The sequence below is a fragment of the Dipodomys ordii genome, unplaced genomic scaffold (genome assembly GCF_000151885.1).
Source record: "Dipodomys ordii isolate 6190 unplaced genomic scaffold, Dord_2.0 Scaffold5, whole genome shotgun sequence".
Taxonomy (NCBI): domain Eukaryota; kingdom Metazoa; phylum Chordata; class Mammalia; order Rodentia; family Heteromyidae; genus Dipodomys; species Dipodomys ordii.
Window position 1 is genome coordinate 24,179,652 of NW_012267221.1, and position 20,881 is coordinate 24,200,532.

Consider the following 20,881-nt stretch of genomic DNA (forward strand, 5'->3'; position numbering starts at 1 on the left):
TGTGTGTGTGTGTGTGTGTGTGTAATACTACTTATTACTATAAAACTGCTTCACAGATGCACTCTATTACTTGGATACATCCTCAACCATGTGAGTTAAGCTCACTGGAAAATGTGTGTGTGTGTGTGTGTGTATAATACTATTTATTACTGTAAGATTTTTTTTGTTCTCAGAATTGGACTTTAAATTCAAGGCTTTATGCTTGCTTATAAAGTGCTCCTCCACTTGAACCACGTCCCCAGCTCTTTTCTACGTTTTAGTTATTTTTCAAGTAGGGTTCCATGTTTCTGCCTGGGGCTGGCTTCATACTGATATCCTCCTATCTCCACCACCTGAGTAGCTAGGATGATACCCACTTGGCCAGAACTTCATATTTTTTTCAATGAGTATTCTATCTGTACATTATTATCTTATCAGCACTTTTCCCTATCTTATTTGACAAACCATATCTTTAAACCATATTCTATAGTGTTACAGCTTCTATGGAAAATGCTATTCGGAATCCTCTTAAGGCATATGGAAAGCAATTTTCTGTTCATAAAGCCTGTAGGCACTCACTTTTCTCAAACGAAGGAGTCACAGGCCCACTAGTGCTTGTGTTTGCTACTGGTTCCGTTGATGGACAGTGTAAATCACCATTTCCCATGGAGCAAGAGCAGCAACCTATACAGATAAAATAATGTGAAGGTGGATCTCAACCACATAGAAATGGACAAGTTCAAAAGATGCCAGACAGACAAAACTAAAAAAATGAGTCCCACTCATACAGCCTCCATGGAAATGTTTCCACATGATAACTATCAAGAAATAGCCAAATCTGCCTATACAAAAGTTTACAGTTAAATAGTTCAGGCAATGATCAGTTCCTTTACACATTGTCTCCTCACTGCACGAGACAAGGAAAAATACTTTTATACATGCTGTTTCACTTCCACTGTGCTTTGAGAACTAAGAATTCAAACATTTTCCTAAAACATTTTATCAGTCCTCAAAAAAATACACATCAATGCACTAATGATTACTGTGGAAAATTCAAACTTGCTGGCCGAAATCTGAAAGCTCTCATTCTGTGACTTGGCCTCTCTCCCTACCTGTGTGCCCAGACCTTTTATTCAATGAAAAGCCTTCTCTTCTTTCAAGACAATTCTTTCGAGTCCTCAACAAGCCTCATCTGTGCCTGGGCTGATCAAATCCTCTCCTTTAAGTGCAGTTCACAATTCACTTCTTTCAAGAGCCTGTATCCTATTAGTATAGAAGATTCACTAAAAACAATTATATACTTTTTTCTTTTCAAATATATACTGTTGAAAATGTCTTGCTGGTTTATAGCCAGAGGGTTTACAGAAGTCACACTGAGACATCTGCTATAGAGCTGTATTTTTTCCTCTACATAGTCAGAGAAGTGCATGAAGGACCCTTTAAAACATCTCACACTTACATAGATATGGGTTATAATAGAATAATAACTTCAATGATGAACTTAAAATTTAATATGCTAGAAAAATGAATCATTCTTAGGCTTGACCTTTTATTGATAACATGCTAAAATTATGCAGTGATAGTCTCAAAAACAGAAAGGATTTCAAAGTATAAAATTAAAATAAACTATTACAAATGTTTTTCTAAATTTTAGATAAAGATTCCATTCCAAGGTTATTATAGAATCACAGAATAACAGAAAAGAAAATAGATTATCTGACCTAGCCCTCCTAAGAGACTTGATGCTGAAATCAGCTAAGATAAAATTAAGAAAACACATATATAAGCCCATCCCAATGCCATATGTGTACACATACACACATGTGTGTATGCATGTACACACACACACACACACACTTGAACACAAGCACACACTGCTATCATAAGATATTATGATAGGTTCTCCCTGACACAAATGGTTTATTTGTTTTTTTTTTTTTGGTCCGGTCGTGGGGCCTGAATGCTGGGCCTGGGTGCTGTCCCTCAGCTCTTCAGCTCAAGGCTAGCGCTCTACCACTTGAGCCACAGCATCACTTCCGGCTTTTTTGTTATGTGGTGCTGAGGAATCGAACCCAGGGCCTCAGGCATGCAAGGCAAGCGCTCTACCACTGAGCCACCTTCCCGGCCCGACACATAGGGTTTATAAATAACTTATCAGTCTTCTCTTTACCAACAAAACCACCGATCTCATATTAAAATAGGCTTATTTTCCTTTCCAATCCTACTTCCACAGTAATAACACGAATTATAGGTCTCTCACAAATGTGTAGAAAGGAACAGAGGTAAATGAACCTTTTCAATGACCAAGATTAGAGAAAGCCAGGATGGGCACCTAAGTACAGTATTATGTGTTAATACCACTAGTAAAACAGAAGATCAGCAATTAGGAAAGAGAATAACCATAACCAGACAAGGTTTAAAAACTATTTTTACCAGAAGCACCAGTGAATAATCAAATAAATAAGCATTTTGAAATAGCAGTTTCCAAGGCTACTTCAGAAAATCATATAACTTATCCACCCATCCATCTACTTAACAAATGTCAGTAAGTATACTTAGGTCCTGAGGCTACAATTAACAAGTTAAGACCCCTTACAGTCTACTGGGTTATACAAACAACTTAAAAAAGCAGTTAGAATACAGTGAGATAAGAGAAGTAAGTAAGTTAGGTACAGGTGGCTCATGCTTGTAATCCTAGCTACTCAGGAGGCTGAGATATGAGGATCATGGTTCAAAACCAGCCTGGGCAGGAAAGTCCCTGAGAAGGACCAGGTACATACTCAATAAATCTCTTGGATGATAAATAAAAAATAAATTAAAAACAGAAGCAAGTAAAAACTTGGCAGAAGGTTTCTTGTGTAGATAAGGGATAGCTAGCTGTCTTCTGGCTCTCCATTTACTTATACTATGGGTTTAAATTCATTTTCTTGCTAGAGATGGTAGTGACAGGATTTAAATTCTATTATGTAATTTATTTGCTGTTTTTAAAAGATGGGTGAAGAGATCTCAGCAGAAGTCTCTGATGATCCTTGTTTAGTGCTTCCTACAGGCTTGCGGTAGCCAGTTCCATGTGGAAAAGGATGACATGGAGAGCCAGCTAGAGGTGGTAGTCTTCAAGCCCAACCCCAAATCAAACAGTAAGCTGTTTACAGGATAAATATGAGAGTCTGCAATGAAAGTTAGGAAGAGAAAGATGTTGGACGTGATCAGAGAAGTAGTGTAGACTTAGGGAAAGCCGCTTTAAATTTTTCAGTGGAAGGATCAGGGGGGTGTAAACTCCCCTAGCAAGCACTGAGGTCTTGGGTTTAACTTCTAATATTACTAAATGATATAATCCCTGAGCTCAGTTTTGAAAAGGAAAACAGTCAAGAAGCTCAAAAGAATGAAATTCTGATGACAACATTAGAAATGAGCTAACAGAGAAATCAGTAAACTTGGATTTAGAGTGAAATAAAGAAAGGTGTGAGTGACAGTCTGGGGCCAAGCATAGAGGGTTCAGTAATGCAGACAGGAGAGAGCTGGAGAGGGGAGGGGGAAAATTAGGGTCAGAGCAAGGCATGGCTGGGTTAAGGAATGTCTTAGAACTTACCAAAAGATTATACTCATAAATAGATTTATAAAGAAAATTTAACAAATAAATGTTATGACCATGATTCAAGTGCATATGAGAATACCTATGATATTCAGAAAAATTCAGAAATGTCCTTTACATAAAACTCTTATGATACATACTGTAAAGACAGGGCCAAGTCTTTAAAAAAAAGTAAAGATCATACTTGTTTCTGGGATAGAACTTGTGAAAAGTTCTGGTGCATTTGCTGGTGTTGAACTCTCCTCAAAAGCAGTGTTTCCAGGATCCACTGGCTTATGGCTCTGTTGCTGGCCAAAGCCTTCATAGTGTCCAGCTTGAGTGGTGCGGTTCATGCACATGAGTGACACACCCGCCATCAGGATGCTGCAGAATAGGGTGACTGCTGTGGTGATCATCTGCCGGCATTTGGAAATGATGTTAGGTTTCATTGTTTTTTTTTTCTCACAATCCCATCATGTTGCTAATCTCTGAGTATAGTAAGTATATTTTTTGTTTGTGTTGTGTGTGTGTGTGTGTGTGTGTGTCTGAGATCTGTACTCGAACTCAGTATCTGATGTTTTCACTCACTGCCTGAGCCATGTCACCAACCCCAAGAATATTTTTGACAGAAAAGAAATTGGCATAGCTTCAAATATAACAGTGGGTCTTAAAATTGGACAAGATGAAAGGAATGTAAATTACTTACAAAGAAATTAGGGCTTACTTGTACTCATACATTTTTCTAAAAGCTTTGCTGAACAAAAATTGGTTAGTGTCACAGCCATTGGTTTCTTTTATTAGTGATGAGAATGAATATTTGTAGACCTTTTCTTGACTGCTAAGATTTTGCAAGTCATTCAAGCATACTTCAACTAGAAGCTTCTATATGGTAATGATAGTAAAAATAAGGCATTATAGCTAGCATTTATTAGAACTAATGAGAAGCTAGCACTAATGTAAATCTTTGTCACAAAAATAGAATTAAATTCAAAATTGCAAGGCAGAGAAAAAGGGTAAGAAATCAAAGTCATTGGAAGAGGTTTTTGAAAAACACATATCCTTTGATCATATTTTAAAGAATTCAGCAGGTCCTGTAGACAGTATGTCTACCTTAACGTTATTCTAATACACTTCAGATACATTTTTTTCTGAACTTTATAATTCTAAAAAGATTAAAAGTCAAGAATTTGACATTTACCATTCTTGCTTACTCATTAAGTTGCCTTAAATCAACAGGTCTTCTCTCCGGTAAGGGAAACATAAATGTTTTAAAGAAAAATCCATTAAGTTTCAAGCATTTAGAAATTCTCAGCTAAAAATACCTAGACATGTCAAATGGTCAGCATATTTTGGGGTGTGACAAAGGGATATAGGATCACTAGTGTGCTATACACGAAATTAGATTTTTTTCAAAGTTCACTTTAAGTATAGGAAGGTACATTAGCAAGCTAGAAAGAGACATTCTCAAGAACATAACTGCCAATAAACTCCTCCCACCTGCTCTTTTCCATAAAAGAAGGCTGAGTCAATGCTATCTCCATTGTGTTTCCCAGTTATCAAAAGCACACCAACAAGGAGAGCAGGAATTCTATAATAACAAGGGTGATTGAGAGAAAAGAGAGAATGAATGGCAATTTTGTATAAGTATGGAAACATGAGTGAACATAGAGAAAACCACCAACTTACCCCCAGCCAGATATTATGATGATTCCAACAGGAATTTCAATGCTCTCTCGTTTTTTCAAAAGAAATAAAGAAATTGCCAGAAGGCCTAAAAATAAGAAACAAAGATGGAAAGAAAGTAACTAGGATTATAGGATTATAAGTGTGAGCCAGCAGAACCCAGTTCACTCTCCATCTCCCTCTCCCTCTCTCCTTCCTGCCACCTTATTTCAGCATTAAGTATAGACTTGCCCAAAACTTTCCTTTTGCTAAATAAATACTGTCGCAAATATTTTGGAGCAAGTTTCCCCAGTTTAAAACCATCATGTATCCATTTCTGTATTGCTTCTTTACTCAAATTGTGTTTCGTCAAAGAAGTTTTTTTTCAGAAGCTCTGATTATTTTATTCGTTTGACTAGTAATAAATTAAGTATAATTAAAAACATTTAAACTATGTAAGGTAGATGCAGGGGAAAATTCCAATTGTGCAACTCCCTTGAACAATGCAATCATAATATTTAATGTATATATGTAAAAATGCAACCAGGTAAATTGAGGGGATGAGTGGTGTTGGAAAGATGGGTGACATTAATCAAGATGTACTATACTCACAAAATGACATGTTGAATTGAAACCCATGTGCAACTACTTGAAAATCATATAAAAGAAAAAGAAAAAATTTAACTACAAATAGAAGCATTCTACGAAGATTCCATTCTACTGGTGCTAAGAATTTCTAGCAGGGGCTGGGAAGGTGGCTCAGTGGTAGAGCGCTTGCCTTGCATGCATGAGGCCCTGGGTTCGATTCCTTAGCACCACATAAGCAAAAAGAAAAAAGCCCGAAGTGGCACTGTGGCTCAAGTGGTAGAGCGCTAGCCTTGAGCTGAAGAGCTGAGGGATAGCGCCCAGGCCCAGAGTTCAGGCCCCACAACCGGACCCCCCCCACCAAAAAAAAGAAAGAAATTCTAGCAATCCTCCCTCTCCTCTCCCTCCTCCTCTACCTCCCTCTTCTTTTTCTCCTTCTCCTCTTTCTTTGTCATCTTTTTTTTTTTTTTGGCCAGTCTTGGAGTTTGAACTCAGAGCCTGAGTGCTGTCCCTGAGTTTTTGTGCTCTAGGCTAGTGCTTTACCACCTAAGCCACAGCTCCACTTCCAGGGTTTTTGGTGTTTCATTGGAGATAAGAGTCTCACAGACTCCTGCCCAAGCTTGGCTTCAAACAGAAATCCTTAGATCTCAGCATCCTGAGTAGCTAGGATTACAAGGGTGAGCCACTAGAGCCTGGCTACAGGTTGTATTTTTAGAAAATGCCTCAAGTGTAGTATAGTGATGGAGCTTAATATAAACATGATGTAAGTGTAACACACATATCAGTGTTTTTAAATTCTTGAACTTTCCTTATACCTTATACTCAATAATTTATACAAGTGACACCTTATTTAATACATTCTACAGAACTATATGGAAGGGGCCATGTTTCAAATTAACAAATTAACATATTTTCGTTGATAAGGCAACAAGGGTTTGCCCAAGTCATATAACCAGCAGAGGGCATTGCTGGTCTAGAAACCTAGCCTGACACAGGGGACGTGCTTCAGCTCAATTTTTCTCAAACTCAGATCTGGGATCCCTGGGGGTCCTAAGCTCTATTCTTCAATTTATGTAAATAGATTTAAATCTCAGAAGCCTGTTTGTGGTGTGTGTGTGCTCACCTAATAGCCTGGTGATTTCAGAGCTTACATTTGGCTTTCTAATAAATTTGAGTAGGGAAAGCTAAATGATATTCTAACACACAAATACAAGTTCTGCGGTAGTCTGAAGAAAGAAAAGTAGTAATACACCACATCAAAACTCTTTATATGAGGTAAAGACAAGTCAAACTAAAAACCAAGGAAGTGAATTCCATTTTACATTTCAAGCTATGAGGTATATTAAGAAAAGAAGAGGGCTGAGGGATAGCCCAGGCCCAGAGTTCAGGCCCCACGACCGGACCCCAAAAAAAAGAAAAAGAAAAGAAGAGCCTTTGTTATGTTTATTAACACTGCTACTTAAAATTACTGGGCTAGCAACTTCATTTAAATATAACCGATGAATGGATGTTTTTATAAACAATTCATACCTAGATTTCAGATTGTACAGATTAAATAACACTATGCTAGAATTAACATAAATCAATGTACAAGGTCATCTCACTTTCTAGTGTTAGGTCTTCAAAGTATCAGAGAAACAAATGACAGAGCACAAATGTGGGCCAACTATGTTACAATCATTAGGGCACTCTTCAGGATTCTACTGATTATCATTCCTGCCTTGTGAAGAGAACCAAATACTATTAGGCAGACTCTAGTCCTACATCTCGTGGAAGTAGCTGTGTGGTCTCCTGCTTAAATCTGTTTAACAAACATGGTATTTTTGGACTAGCTATACATTTAATGTGCATTTGAAAAAATTCTAATTAATATGTGAAACCTGTACTTCACTGACATAGACTCCATGATTGAAGTTTAAGAACTAGGTCAACTTTAAGAAAACTATACAAGTGGTATGCAGATAGGGCAAAAATTGGGTGAAAGGTTTTCAAATGAGTAAAGTTAAAAATGAGTGCACATGCAATTTTAAAATATGCTTTTGAGCCTATGCTTCTGCTGTACTATAGTATTCTGAAGGTTACAGGGAGGCTTCATTGGGGTCAAGGGATTCAGAACAACTTTGAATAGATTTTAGTGTGCATGTTTGAACAGGGTTTGGGGCAAGCTGGGGCTTTTGATAATTGATCTATTTACTGTTCTATTACTCTTGTGGTATATTTTATCTGAACAAACTTAGGTATTAGAGATCAACTTGGGCCATATATATTTGGAATGATAATCTCTAGGTTCTTTTAATTTGCCATCCCATAAGAACTCTTATACTTGCCTGTAAAAAGCACAAAGAAAGCTAAGTGCCAGTGGCTCATATCTGTAATCCTAGCTACTTATGAGGCTGCGATTTGAGGATCTTGGTTCAAAGCCTGCCCAAGCAGAAAAGTCTGTGAGACTCTTATCTCCAATTAACCACCTAAGAGCCAAAAGTAGAGCTGTGGCTTAAGTGATAAAATGCTAGCCTTGGAGCAACCAGGTCCCATGACTATTACACATACACACATACACATACACAGCATCATTGGCTTGCACTAAATTTTCATCTGTGATTCCTCATCATATTGTTGCCTCACAGCAAAAGGCTGTTGACCAAGATGGGACTGAAGACATGAAATCAGAGGTTTGCCTTTGGTAGCTACGTCTAGACACTAGCCTCCTAAGCATTCTACAATGTCCCTTTCTGCAATATTTTACAGGTTTAAATTTGTGGTATGAATACAAAATAACCAGACAGAATTTTTCACAAACATACCATAATGTCTGCATTGAAATATGCTTTATTTCAAAATAAAAGGAGTTAAAACATTTTGAATACACATTCTCATTGGGTCCTCTCCTATTTCCAGAACCTTTTGTTTTTTCTACTTTGCTTGTTCTCAAATTACATTCCCCTCAGTTTATTAACGAATACAGTACCACTTGCTGAGTGCTACCATGCACCAGACATAAATCCCCATACTTCATTTTACCTTTAAAATAACACTATATAGTACTGTAATTCTATTTTATAGGTAAGGAAACTGAAGCCCTACAAGGTAGTTTGTATAAGGCAAAGCAACAGTTTTCCAGTTTTGTAGGATTTTAGTGGTGAGCTCTGGAAAATACCTCCTATGCTTCTGCCTACTCTTGCCTTTCTTCACCTGCCTTCAGCACTTATCTTCTTAGTGCCTCCAAAAGGGAGCTGTGCTGAGAGTAGACTAGAGCTGATGACCGCAAGGAAAGGACTATGTGGCTGGAAGGGCTGTGAGCCCTGGCAGAAATAGAGCACTCAGGAAACAGAACTCAGCTTTGCAGGCATAATGGCCTGAGTGAAAACTTTGACCCTGTACTATTTGATTTCAAATAGGTCACTAGAATCTGAGACCTTCTAGAGGTGAGAGAGGGGAGAATAGATTTTAGTATTTCATTCATGATCCAACTTACCTGTCCACAGGTAGGTGCTATACAGGGAGCTGTACAATAGAACAAACACCAAAATTTGTCCAACAAAATTTTTTTCCTTAACAAAATTCCATATCATCATTCCAGCACAGACAATGGACTAGAGAAAAAATTATTAAAAGACTTTGTAAATAGCTAATACAATCATATAATGCATTAACAAAAGTAACTTTTAAGCTAGTCATAAAAATTTTATTCACAGAAAATATTACAAACCAGTTATACTAAAATTACATAAAAGTATGTATTCAATAAAAGCAGATAATGACTATATCCTAAATATCAACTTTATATTTAGTAATGGTTTACATAGAAATTGCTAAGCTTCTTTTTGTTATGATTTGAAAGATGTAAAGATTTAACTAGAAAAATAAGATTGAGTTCAGTTTTTGATTAAAAATGCAATTTTTATGAAAATGCAATGATTATCAATTTCCATTATTAGCCTTCTTATTATTTAAGACTTACTGCAGTATTTAATTTACCGGTCAAAAGCAGATTATAATCAGAGTATAATTGTATGTATATTTTTCCAATTTTATAACTGAAAAAAACATTTCAAAGGAATTTTCTCCTGTTCAGTGGAATAGTTTCCCTGTAAAACATAGTCCCATAGGTTTAAAAACATCTACAGGTATACTAACCTGAGCAATGAGCAAATTAGTAGTAAGCATATGAGGAAGCTGTTTATATTTCTTACTCAAGAGAAGAATAGCCAGAGACCAGATCTTAAAGATAAAAGGTTCAAAAGTTATTGCTGCTTCTGAATCTTTATAATTATTCTTAACTACACATTAATTAACACTATTTTATCTAGAGGTACTCGATCAAACCCAGGGCCTCCTGCATGCTAAGCAAGGGCTTGGAGCTATATCTGCAGCCTTACGACTATATCCTTAAAGAATCTTCTTTATTTTACTTCAGAAAGAAATTCTATTGTGTTATTTATTTTAACCTATATTAAAAGAAACATTCCAAAAGAATGTTGAAGTAGGGCTGGGAAGTTAGCTCAGTGGTAGAGTGCTTGCCTTGAATGCATGAGGCCCTGGGTTCGATTCCTCAGCACCACATAAGCATTCACAATTTATATAAGATATGTTGCTTAATTCCAGAATCTTTGGAGCTAGTGTAGTTATCTCTATATTATGATTTTCAAGTTTCATTCTATTGTAGTATGAAACTGTTTCATATGAACTCTGTACTTCTTTCTTTGTATTTTGACCCAAATGTAGTTTATCTCAGAAAATGTAATTCGGTATGAAATAAACTTATATTCAACTAAAAAAAAAAAAGCAGAAAAAGCTGGAAGTGGTGCTGTGGCTCAAGTGGTAGAGTGCTAGTCTTGAGCTGAAGAGCTGAGGGACAGCGCCCAGGCCCAGAGTTCAGCCCCTACGGCCGACAAAAAAAGAAAGGAAAAAAAAAGAATGTTGAAGTAAATTATCTATCCAAAGTAAAATAAAAAAGCATGAGGAGATACCATGGTAAACTAACTGTCCAAAAATTACAAGTCTTTAAGAACTAATACCTTACCAGGATTATGTTCATAATATGTGTCTATGTGTACTTTTAGTGGCTAGACTGGGACAAAGGATCACGGCCAATTAGTCAGGAAAGGAATCTTAGTGGGAGATGTAGCTATAATACACTATTCTAAATTTTTCCTCTTTTGGTTTCTACCATAGTGGTTGATGAGGAATCCAAATTCTAGGTTATCTTACTTCAAAATACTAAAAGCAATCTTTCACATTTCTCAAAAGGATTGGTATACACTCTCTGTCTCTCTCTTTCTTGCTCTCTCTCAGTCATGCATGCTAAACAAATGCTCTATTACTCTACTGCTCAGCTATACTCCAGTCTCCAGGAATAGCCATGTAATTATGCTAGTCAAATTTCTTCTTTTTCCCTGCACTGCTAATAGAAGTCTGTACTGTTTCTCCCCACATTTCTCCTTATCAGTGGACATATATTCTTTTTTTGGGGGGGGTCTGGTTGTGGGGCCTGAACTCTGGGCCTGGGCGCTGTCCCTCAGCTCTTCAGCTCAAGGCTAGCACTCTACCACTTGAGCCACAGTACCACTTCCGGCTTTTTTCTTTTGGCTTATGTGGTGCTGAGGAATCGAACCCAGGGCCTCATGCATGCAAGAAAAATGCTCTTCCACTGAGCCACCTTCCCAGCCCATCAGTGGACATATATTCTTAAGAATATGTGACACACATATTGAAAATTTTCACTGAGTGTTGAATTTTTCACTAATTGTGCATTTATTGTTGACAATATGCACATTCCTTCCCATCTCCTTTCATTTAACATTAAATATTGTCCTTTTCCCATCCAGAATACTGCTTGAATTCAATAGGCAATTTGATCTATAAGAAGACCTAGTTGCTAAATGCTTGATTTCAGTTAGACATATCTAATTAGAGAAGTTACTAAAAGTTTAATTAGTATTAAATATGTAGTTGAACATCATTCCAAAGATTTCTCCTGAGATCTACATGATCACCAACAGCTAACAATGGTATCGTGATTCAGAGTTAATCAAATATCATATCATATGGACAAGCTTTAGTTTTCTGTATCTCATAAGAAGTTAGAGGCTTGAACTCAGGGCCATGGTTGCTGTCCCTGAGCTTTTGTGCTCAAGGATAGTGCTCTGTCACTTTGAGAAACAGCTCTAGTTCTGGCTTTTTGTGATTAATTGAAGATAAAAGTCTTATAGACTTGCCTGTTGGAGCTGACTTTGCACCAGATCTCAGCCTCCTGAGTAGCTAGGATTACAGGCATGAGTCACCAGTGCATGGCTGATTTTTCCACATTTTTATTAGAGGGTTTTACAAAAGGGTTTAATTTTGACACGTCTATATATGTATACAATATATCTTGATCAGGCTTACCTCCTTCATCACTCTTCCTTATCCCTTTCCCTCCTTCCAAAACTAATTTCAATTGTTCAATCTTCTAATTCCTCATGGTTCTATCTTTACACAAGTACATAAAGTATTTTGATTGTATTTGCTCTTGTTTGCCCTGTTTGTCCTCTCCCCTCCCACTCGTACCCACATCCCAGACAGGACCTGAAAAACTAGATTTTAAATCTTTATCAATTATCAGTCATTCTCAGACTCATTCTGTGGTTTCCATTAAATTTTAAGTGGAAATATACTCACCAAGGAGACCAAGCTGATAATACTTATGTCAAAACTGACATTCTGGATGGCATATGCCAGTGGCTTAGGGTCCATAGTGGGAAAGGTCAGTAACCAAGCAGAAACATACATGATTGGAGCAGACACCAGTGTGCTTATTACCATCCCTGAAGTTATCTGTGAAAAATGAGACCAAACTGAGGAGTCACACTTTCACTTACACAATCACCTTAAACTTAAATGCCTGCCATATACTCTGACAAGACATTATAGAATCCAGCATATTGTCTAATATTTCTCCTTTCTGAAAATCCTTAAAAGAATCTGCAGTAAGTTTTCCTCTTCTAATTGATGCTCCACATTTATTTACACATAAGAAACACATTAGAAGTGTCACTATTGATAATCATCTTCTAGGCTATAGAAAGTATAGATCTGATTAAACTTACGAACAATTTCCTTTCATACCACTTCATAAAATATAGGGCAAAAAAAGCAACTTGCAAATAGAAAAATGACTGTACAAATAGTTTACATCTTAAATAAGGGAACTGACCTTACCAAATAATTTAATTCCTTAATATTACATTTCAAAATCCTTATTGTCATAGGTAGTATGTATAATACACTTAGGCACTGTTAATAATTTGGGTTTGATTTTAGCTGTTTGCTGCAGTTTATTGTGTGCTATTTTGTATTTGATGACTGAATTATCAAGAAATAATAGAATTATATAACATGAGGGTAGGGACAGGAGAGAGAAAATGGGAAGAACAGAGGAAGAGGTGACATTAAGAAGCATTATAGTTATAAACTGACTTATGGAATTGTAACTCCTTTGTACAACTATTTAATAATAAATAAATAAATTTTTTTCTAAAAGTTTCAAAAGTTACCCTCCTATAAATAACTTCAAAACTTAAATGTAAGAATAGAAACAAAGTACTTGAGAATAATAAAAAAGCATGGATGAATTAAAAGCCCAGATTAAATAACTTGTTATATAATGTTACATGATGCTACCTTCTTCACAATGAAGTAGCTTAGAGGTATCAAATTCTCCTTAGAAGAATATTGTGTTTTATGTTTCTAAAAGATCATCTATTTATCACAGAAACAATCAAACGTAGAAAGTAGTATATACGTACAATCTCTACTTCCATGTTGAACTGTGTTGCAAAGATAGCCACTCCTGGTGCTACAGGGAAGACCCCATACAAAAATGCATAATTCGATAAACTTGTATGGTTCACTACACTGTCACCTTTGTCCAAGAGTTCCACCATTTCTCTGCACAGAAGTGGCAGCACCAGGCTGAAGAAAAAAAAATGTATAATTTACTTGGTGTTAAAGCATTCTTGTCCCTAAGTAGTAGATTGCTATAATGAATAACATTCTGTTTTCCTTCTCTTGCCCAAAGTGTATATATATATGAGAAATATATATATATATATGAGAAATATATATATATATATTTGCATGTAGATATTCTGCATATGACTGTGCCTCTGGACACTTTGTTGAAAGAATTAAGAACTCAGTTGGGAACCACTTCAAATGTAACAACATTCAGGAACTAGAAGGGGAAAATTTAGATTAAAAAATTTACAGTTAATAACAATGCCTCTCAATAAAATTCTCCAAAAACAGTAGAAAAATATAATACAATTAGTTCTTTGTGAATTAAAAGCAAGATTTAGTAAAAGAAACAAAACAATGAGGTAGAACAAAAATGAGAAATGTAAATTTGCAGAGTCAATTATTAAATTCTTCATGATTCCATGGGTGTAACACTAAATAGCTAAACTAATGGACCCTCTTTTAAAAACAAAACAATTTGGTTGATAATATTTCCTGGCAGCAGCTGTAAAGAAGCTCAGGATGGAGTAAAGAACTACTTTTATACGTGCATTTTTTATTAAAAAAGAAATTAATGTCTATAAAAATCAAAGATTCAGGGGAAAAAAATCTTAGCAGTACCAGGGATTGAACTCAGGATTTGTTCTACTGATTGAATCTACTGTACAAGCACGCTAACAATTCAGCAATGTCTTCATTTCAGAAAAAAATTAATTGGAATACTTATAAATTGAAGCTGATAATACTCTTATTGTTATAAATTTTTTACGATGGCAGCACTAATTAATATTTTTTTCTAAGAAACATAGCATCATCATAAATAATTTTCAAAACTTAAGTTGATTCTTACTTTAGAAACATAAATACAAATCATACTGAGTTTAACTACATGAATTTAACTGTTTATTCAAGAGCTGAATTCTATAGCTAAGTATGTCTCAAGTACTTTGGGTTAACACCATAATAAAATTATGTCAATTGTGCCATGAAGAATAAATCTAGAGCAAATGAGCCAAGTCAGCTGAAGTATTATTAACAGGGGAGCTAAAAAGAATTTATTATTTGCCAGACTAGAATCTGATCTCTAATGATACTCATATTGACTTGCCTATACTTTTAGAAAGCTCAGCCACTCAGATATTTGAAGAAGAGTTTATATTAAAATTATTACTCATAAATGAAAATGCTTTTAACTTTAGGATTTTAATGGATTTTGGAATCCCGAGAAATTCTTTTAAAAATATGACCTGGGGTGCTGGGCACCAGTGGCTCATGCCTGTAATTCTAGCTACTTAGGAGGCTGAGAATACGGGATAGGAGTTGATAGCCAACCCAGGCAGGAAAGTCTGTAGACTTATGTCCAATTAACCACTCAGACAAAAGTGGAGCTGTGGCTCACATGGTAGAGCTCTAAGCTTTAGCAAAAAAGAAATGAGGGACAGTACCCAGGCCTTGAGTTCAAGTCCCATGACCAGCATACATACACATAAAAATGACCAAGGGAGGGCTGGGAAGGTGGCTCAGTGGTAGAGCACTTGCCTTGCATGCTCAAGGCCCTGGGTTCGATTCCTCAGCACCACATAAGAAAAAAACCGGAAGTGGCGCTGTGGCTCAAGTGGCAGAGTGCTAGCCTTGAGCTGAAGAGCTGAGGGACAGCACCCAGGCCCAGAGTTCAGGCCCCACAACTGGACCCCCCCCAAAAAAAAAAAGAATGAAAAATGACCAAGGGAATGAGGATGTAGCTCAGTGGTAGAGTGATTACCTAGCATGTGCAAAGCCTGAGTCTGATCCCCAACCTTGCATAAAAAGATAAATAAGTAGATAAGGAAATAAGTAAGAGATTTAACTGGGACAGTAGGAGATTATTAAGTATACTTTATATAAAAGGTAAAAATAAAAAAGTTGAAGGTATCTGGGTGGTAGTTCATATGTATGTAATCTTAGTTATTCAAGAGGCTGAGATCTAAGAATCACAGTTCAAAGTCAGCCTGGGCAGGAAAGGCCATGCGATTCTTATCTCCAATTAACCACCTAAAAACTAGAATTAGAGCTGTGGCTCAAAGTGGTAGAGCTAGCCTTGAGCAAAAAATTTCCGGGACAGCACCCTGAGTTCAAGCCCCATGACTGATTAAAAAAAATCTGACAGTACACTAGTATTCTATAATCTTGATAGTAAAAGGAAAGAATAATCTACATGGACAAAGAAATGATTTTTTTTAACCATACACCAATATCTCATTTTCCTTTAAATCACAACCTCTCTATAGGGAAAGATTAATTTTCAGTTGCAGACATATCCCAATAAGTTGGCTAAACAAGGATTTTATAAAGTACAATTTTCCAGGTTGAATAAGCAAAACTTACAGTTTAGCTGTGATGAGAAGAGTTAATACAACAAATGCTGATTTCTTCAATCTCCTTAATTTTCCTACCATTGTAAGACCAAGATAAAATAGGGCTGATCCAGAAAAAGAATTTGCAAGTCCATCAAGAAAATTTTCCATATATACAGGCACCTTTTTATCAAGAATAAAATTGAAAGCAATGCCAATGAAGACCATAAATACTATTGGGTTCTGTAACACACGTAGAAATCCAAGTCCCACAATTTTTACTTTGTTTTGTGAAGCATTTTGATTTTCTTTAGATTTCTGGATTTCACAGAAGATAAACCCTATAGGGTTTAGCATCATAAGAGATATTGGTGCCACCAAATAAATGTACTGAAGATATTCTGGGTATGTAGTTTGATACAAAGCTTCAACTGCAAGATAAGAATTGAAATTAATTTAAAAAGATTACACAGAAATATATAATATGTATATAACATTTTCTCTGCATAATTATAACATATTGCAAATTAATCTCAATAGTACTAATAATCTCACTATTAGTAACAAAACTGAGAAGGAAATAAAAACTTACTATATTAAATCTTATCTAGTTTATAAAATGATAACTTTAAAAATTATCTTTTGTAGAATCTAATTTGTGGTAGGGCGCTGGTGGCTCGTGCATGTAATCCTACCTACTCAGGAGGCTGAGATCTGAGGATCGAGGTTCAAACCCAGCCCAGGCAGGAAAATCTGTGAGACTCTTATCTCCACTTAATTACCAGAAAACCGGAAGTGGCGCTGTGGCTCAAGTAGTACAGAGCTCACCTTGAGCTGAAGAGCTGAGGGACAGAGCCCAGGCCCAGAATTCAAGCCCCATGACTGACAAAACAAAACAAAACAAAAAATATCCCCCCAAACCCACCTAATTGTAGAGGCTAAGATTAGTCTTCAAAAAGAAGGGAAGAATTGTAAAATTTTGAAAAAAGCAATTCAAAATAAAAGTCTAGTAAATAATAAACTAAGCATTTAAGTAGAATGAACATCAAAGTGGTGTCCACACTGTATAGGAATAGACATGAAGATGGAAGATAGCTTACAGAAAGGAGAAAGGTAAGAGACTAGAGACTCTTATGAACTATAAGAATTCAGTACAGTTGCGAGTTTAGGTGTTAAGAATTAGTCAGTGAGCTACTGAATTATGTATTTTTCCTGATGACTAGGCTGAGGACATGGTCTTGTAAAATTGTGGCTGAAAGGAAGTAAAGACATCACTGGAGATGAAGAGACTAAGGAACTGAAAGGTCAGAGAATTGCTGGATAATTGATAAGGATGCTAAAAGTCAAACAAGAGAATGGCAAAGCCAGACCTTAAAGTCTGTAATGAATAAAAGGGAATGACTACAATCCCAGTATATAACAGAAATAATCAGCCAACTAGCAAATCGGTACAACATTCAAAATAGTTGTTAACAAAAGAGTACAGAGTAATAGCCTAGAGTAGTACAAGGACGCGAGGAGGATTAGGAGGCCTGTCTTAACTCCCTTTGTGCATATGGTATATAGGCTATAGGTAAGAAAAGCCTCGGGGCTGGGAAGGTGGCTCAGTGGTAGAGCGCTTGCCTTGCATGTATGAGGCCCTGGGTTTGATTACTCAGCACCACATAAACAGAAAAAAAAAGCCAGAGGTGGTGGTATGGCTCAAGTGGTAGCATGCTAGCCTTGAGCTGAAGAGCTGAGGGACAGCACCCAAGCCCAGAGTTCAGGCCCCATGACCGGAACCCCCCCCAAAAAACAAAAAAAACTGGAGGAGAAAAGAATGGAGTCACATAAAGGTGTATCTAATGCAAATTCAACTATACTTTCTAAGGAACACACAAACTTCATTTTGTTTTTCTTAGAATTTTCCCAAGTACAAACTCATTGTTCTCCTGTTCATTGAGGAACAATGCTTGAGAGAAAAATATGTGTTAGATTTTGAGAAATGGTATAACATAAGGTATATATGCTGTATTATATGGGTGATGTAAGAGACTTTTCAAGCATGTGAAGAGCACATGATGGCTTTAGAATCTAATGACTGCACAAGATGTGTTTGCCAGGCTGGCACTTTTTTCTGCTAAGGGCCATTCAGATAATGTCATTTGAAGGCAATACAAAATTATCAATACAAAGCAACTGCCATGGGTGGCTAATGAAAAATTACGTCAATTCTGTATAAAAATAAATGTTTTTTTTGGGGGGGGTCAGGTCATGGGGCTTGAACTCTGGGGCCTGGGTGCTGTCCCACTTCTGGCTTTTTTCTTTTTGCTTATGTGGTGCTGAGGAATGGAACCCAGGGCCTCAGGCATGCAAGGCAAGCGTTCTACCACTGAGCCACCTTCCCAGCCCAATCAAATGATTTTTAAGGGCCAGATATTTTCCACCTGTAAAGGGAAGTGTGTTAAATTAAACTTCTAGTAGTTACCTGGTGGAGATTAAGGTGGATTGCTAGGTTAAGGGCGCACAGCAACTTACAGCTATGGAATAAACAACTTGGTTTCTAGGCATGTTTTTGGACATGGGTCCCGAAATTACACAATCCAAAGCACACAAAAGTTGATTCATAACTGATTTGAAGTTGACAAAGATAAAAGGTGAACTGCCACAAGTGATTCCAAGGAGAGACTCAATCATGTGAAAAAAGGTAAATATTAGGTTTCTCAATTTACATTGAGACAAAGTGATATAGGTAGGAAAATGGTTGTTTACTTACTAGGATACATAAGTAGAGTTAATGTCATCCACGTGACATGCTAACATTGCATAACCAGATTATATAACCTTTAGAAGTTCACCTGAATCTCATTAGCCAAATCTACTTTTATAAGGTCATATTTTTTCGAATGAAGCACATATGTAGGTCTATAATATCACAAAATAAAGCAGAAGTTAAAACGTATTTGATTACATAAAATTTCATGAATTCTTTTAACTGATTTCTAAATTAGATATGCTAGTTTTATACCTCTTAATAGTTTTCTTTCATGTTTCTTAAGATTTGTTTAAATTAAAATCAGTGCTCTTGTCAATTATTCCCAGATGCTACCCTTCTGATTGGATCTTCCTTCTCTAAGATAAAGCTGTCCATACCTGCTTACCACTTAATTTCAGAGTATTTATTTTAAAAATGTCTTGTGTTTTCCATTTGGTTTCAAGAATGTTTCCTCAGTGGTTTCACTATGATACAAAGGTTTGTTTTGACAACTTACAGCTGCAGTTCTGTTTTCTAATCAGAGTCCCTAATATTAATGTCCTTTCCAGTAATCTACTTTCCTGGCACATTAGTAATCATCACTTCATAATAGATTCTCCGTTTTTAAAAGAGCTCAATATAAACTAGGACATCAGTTTTTATTCTTTAGTCCTCCCTTATCTTTGGTTTTACTTTCCATAAGTTCAGTTACCTAAAGTCAACAAGAAGGATCAATGTTGTACAATGAAATACTATTAGCTATTGGTGATCTCACATTGTGCCTAATTTATAAATTAAACCATATCAGTTATGTACATATGTATATATAAGACAAAACCATGTGTCTAGTGTTCATCCCTGTCCATTGGAGATCTTGTAATATAGTCCTGGCAGATAAGAGAATTACTATAATTAACCTCTTTTGCAGGATGTATTTGTGTTTTTTCCTTTTGATTCCTTCTATTGTTATAAGATTAAAAAGTCTCAAAATTAGATCATTTAATGTGTTCACTAAACTGTGTTCTTCTGGGTTTTCTCAACCACCTCCTTAATCCATTTTAGCTACTGCTAATAGTAACTAAAAAGTCATTATCTTCCAAAAGTTAACTTTTTCCCAGAGTTATAAATCGCTCCCCCATCCCTTTTTTTGAACAAAGCCAGCCTTCACAATTGGCCTTTTACTTATCCAACCCATCCTTTATTACTCCATAATGCAAAGACTCCATCTGCTGTTAATTTCATAGTCACACCAAACACCATGCTCACAACTACTAGATTATGAGCAGATCTTATCATCACCTTCTATTTTTGGAATCTTTTCTTACTTATCTGAATGTGCCTACTACATAAGGCAAGTTTCTTTCTCATAGTTCTTGTTTCACCAAATCTTCAATCTGCTTCATTAATCTCTCCTTCTCTGGAATGCTAGGTTACTTTGTGTTATATTAGTACTCTTAAAGAAATTCTAAACTCCTTGAAGGCTTAGTTTTATATTTTAGCATTGTGCTGGGAAAAATCAGAAAATACTTGCTGAATAGAATTAACTAACCGATTGGCACACGCACACGCACACACACACATACATGACTTGTTTGTTTTTAAAGTGCACATTATAGAATGGGAAAAATCAACTTTACTAACATTAATTTCCTCACATTCTCATCACTTTCTTGTGTTGAGAATAAGTATAATCTACTTTTAGCAGTTTTCAAGAGTATAAGACATTGTTACTAACTGTAATCCTCAGATCTTTTGACCTTACTTCTCCTAACTGAAATTTTGTATTTTATTTTTTACTTTTCTACACATTCTGAATATTTATAGGACAGAATGCAATTGTAGTCTTTTAACTTAGCTGAACAAGTATACAAAGGCAAAAGAAATGTAGTCTATTGGGAGAGCAAATAACTATGATTAAATAAATACTTGTAAAATTACTGAAGAACAGGATCCAACACAAGAATTTTAGTCTATTTCTGCCATTCATTTGCATAATTACTTAACATTACATCTTTATCT

At 36.1% G+C, this 20,881-nt stretch overlaps 1 protein-coding gene across 2 annotated transcripts in view; it reads right to left on the reverse strand.

Annotated features, from left to right (window-relative positions):
- Positions 1 to 20,881, reverse strand: part of Gpr155 (G protein-coupled receptor 155) — a 43,698-nt gene that overhangs the window by 13,792 nt on the left and 9,025 nt on the right. For both annotated transcript variants that reach the window (XM_013030147.1, XM_013030155.1), the window contains exons 3-11: positions 16,160 to 16,559; positions 13,585 to 13,750; positions 12,458 to 12,613; positions 9,935 to 10,018; positions 9,273 to 9,390; positions 5,237 to 5,321; positions 5,048 to 5,138; positions 3,756 to 3,966; positions 559 to 663 (exon numbers count right to left, since the gene is read on the reverse strand). In XM_013030147.1, coding sequence (XP_012885601.1) covers positions 559 to 663; positions 3,756 to 3,966; positions 5,048 to 5,138; positions 5,237 to 5,321; positions 9,273 to 9,390; positions 9,935 to 10,018; positions 12,458 to 12,613; positions 13,585 to 13,750; positions 16,160 to 16,559 — 1,416 coding nt within the window. The remainder of the gene's footprint in view (positions 1 to 558; positions 664 to 3,755; positions 3,967 to 5,047; positions 5,139 to 5,236; positions 5,322 to 9,272; positions 9,391 to 9,934; positions 10,019 to 12,457; positions 12,614 to 13,584; positions 13,751 to 16,159; positions 16,560 to 20,881) is intronic.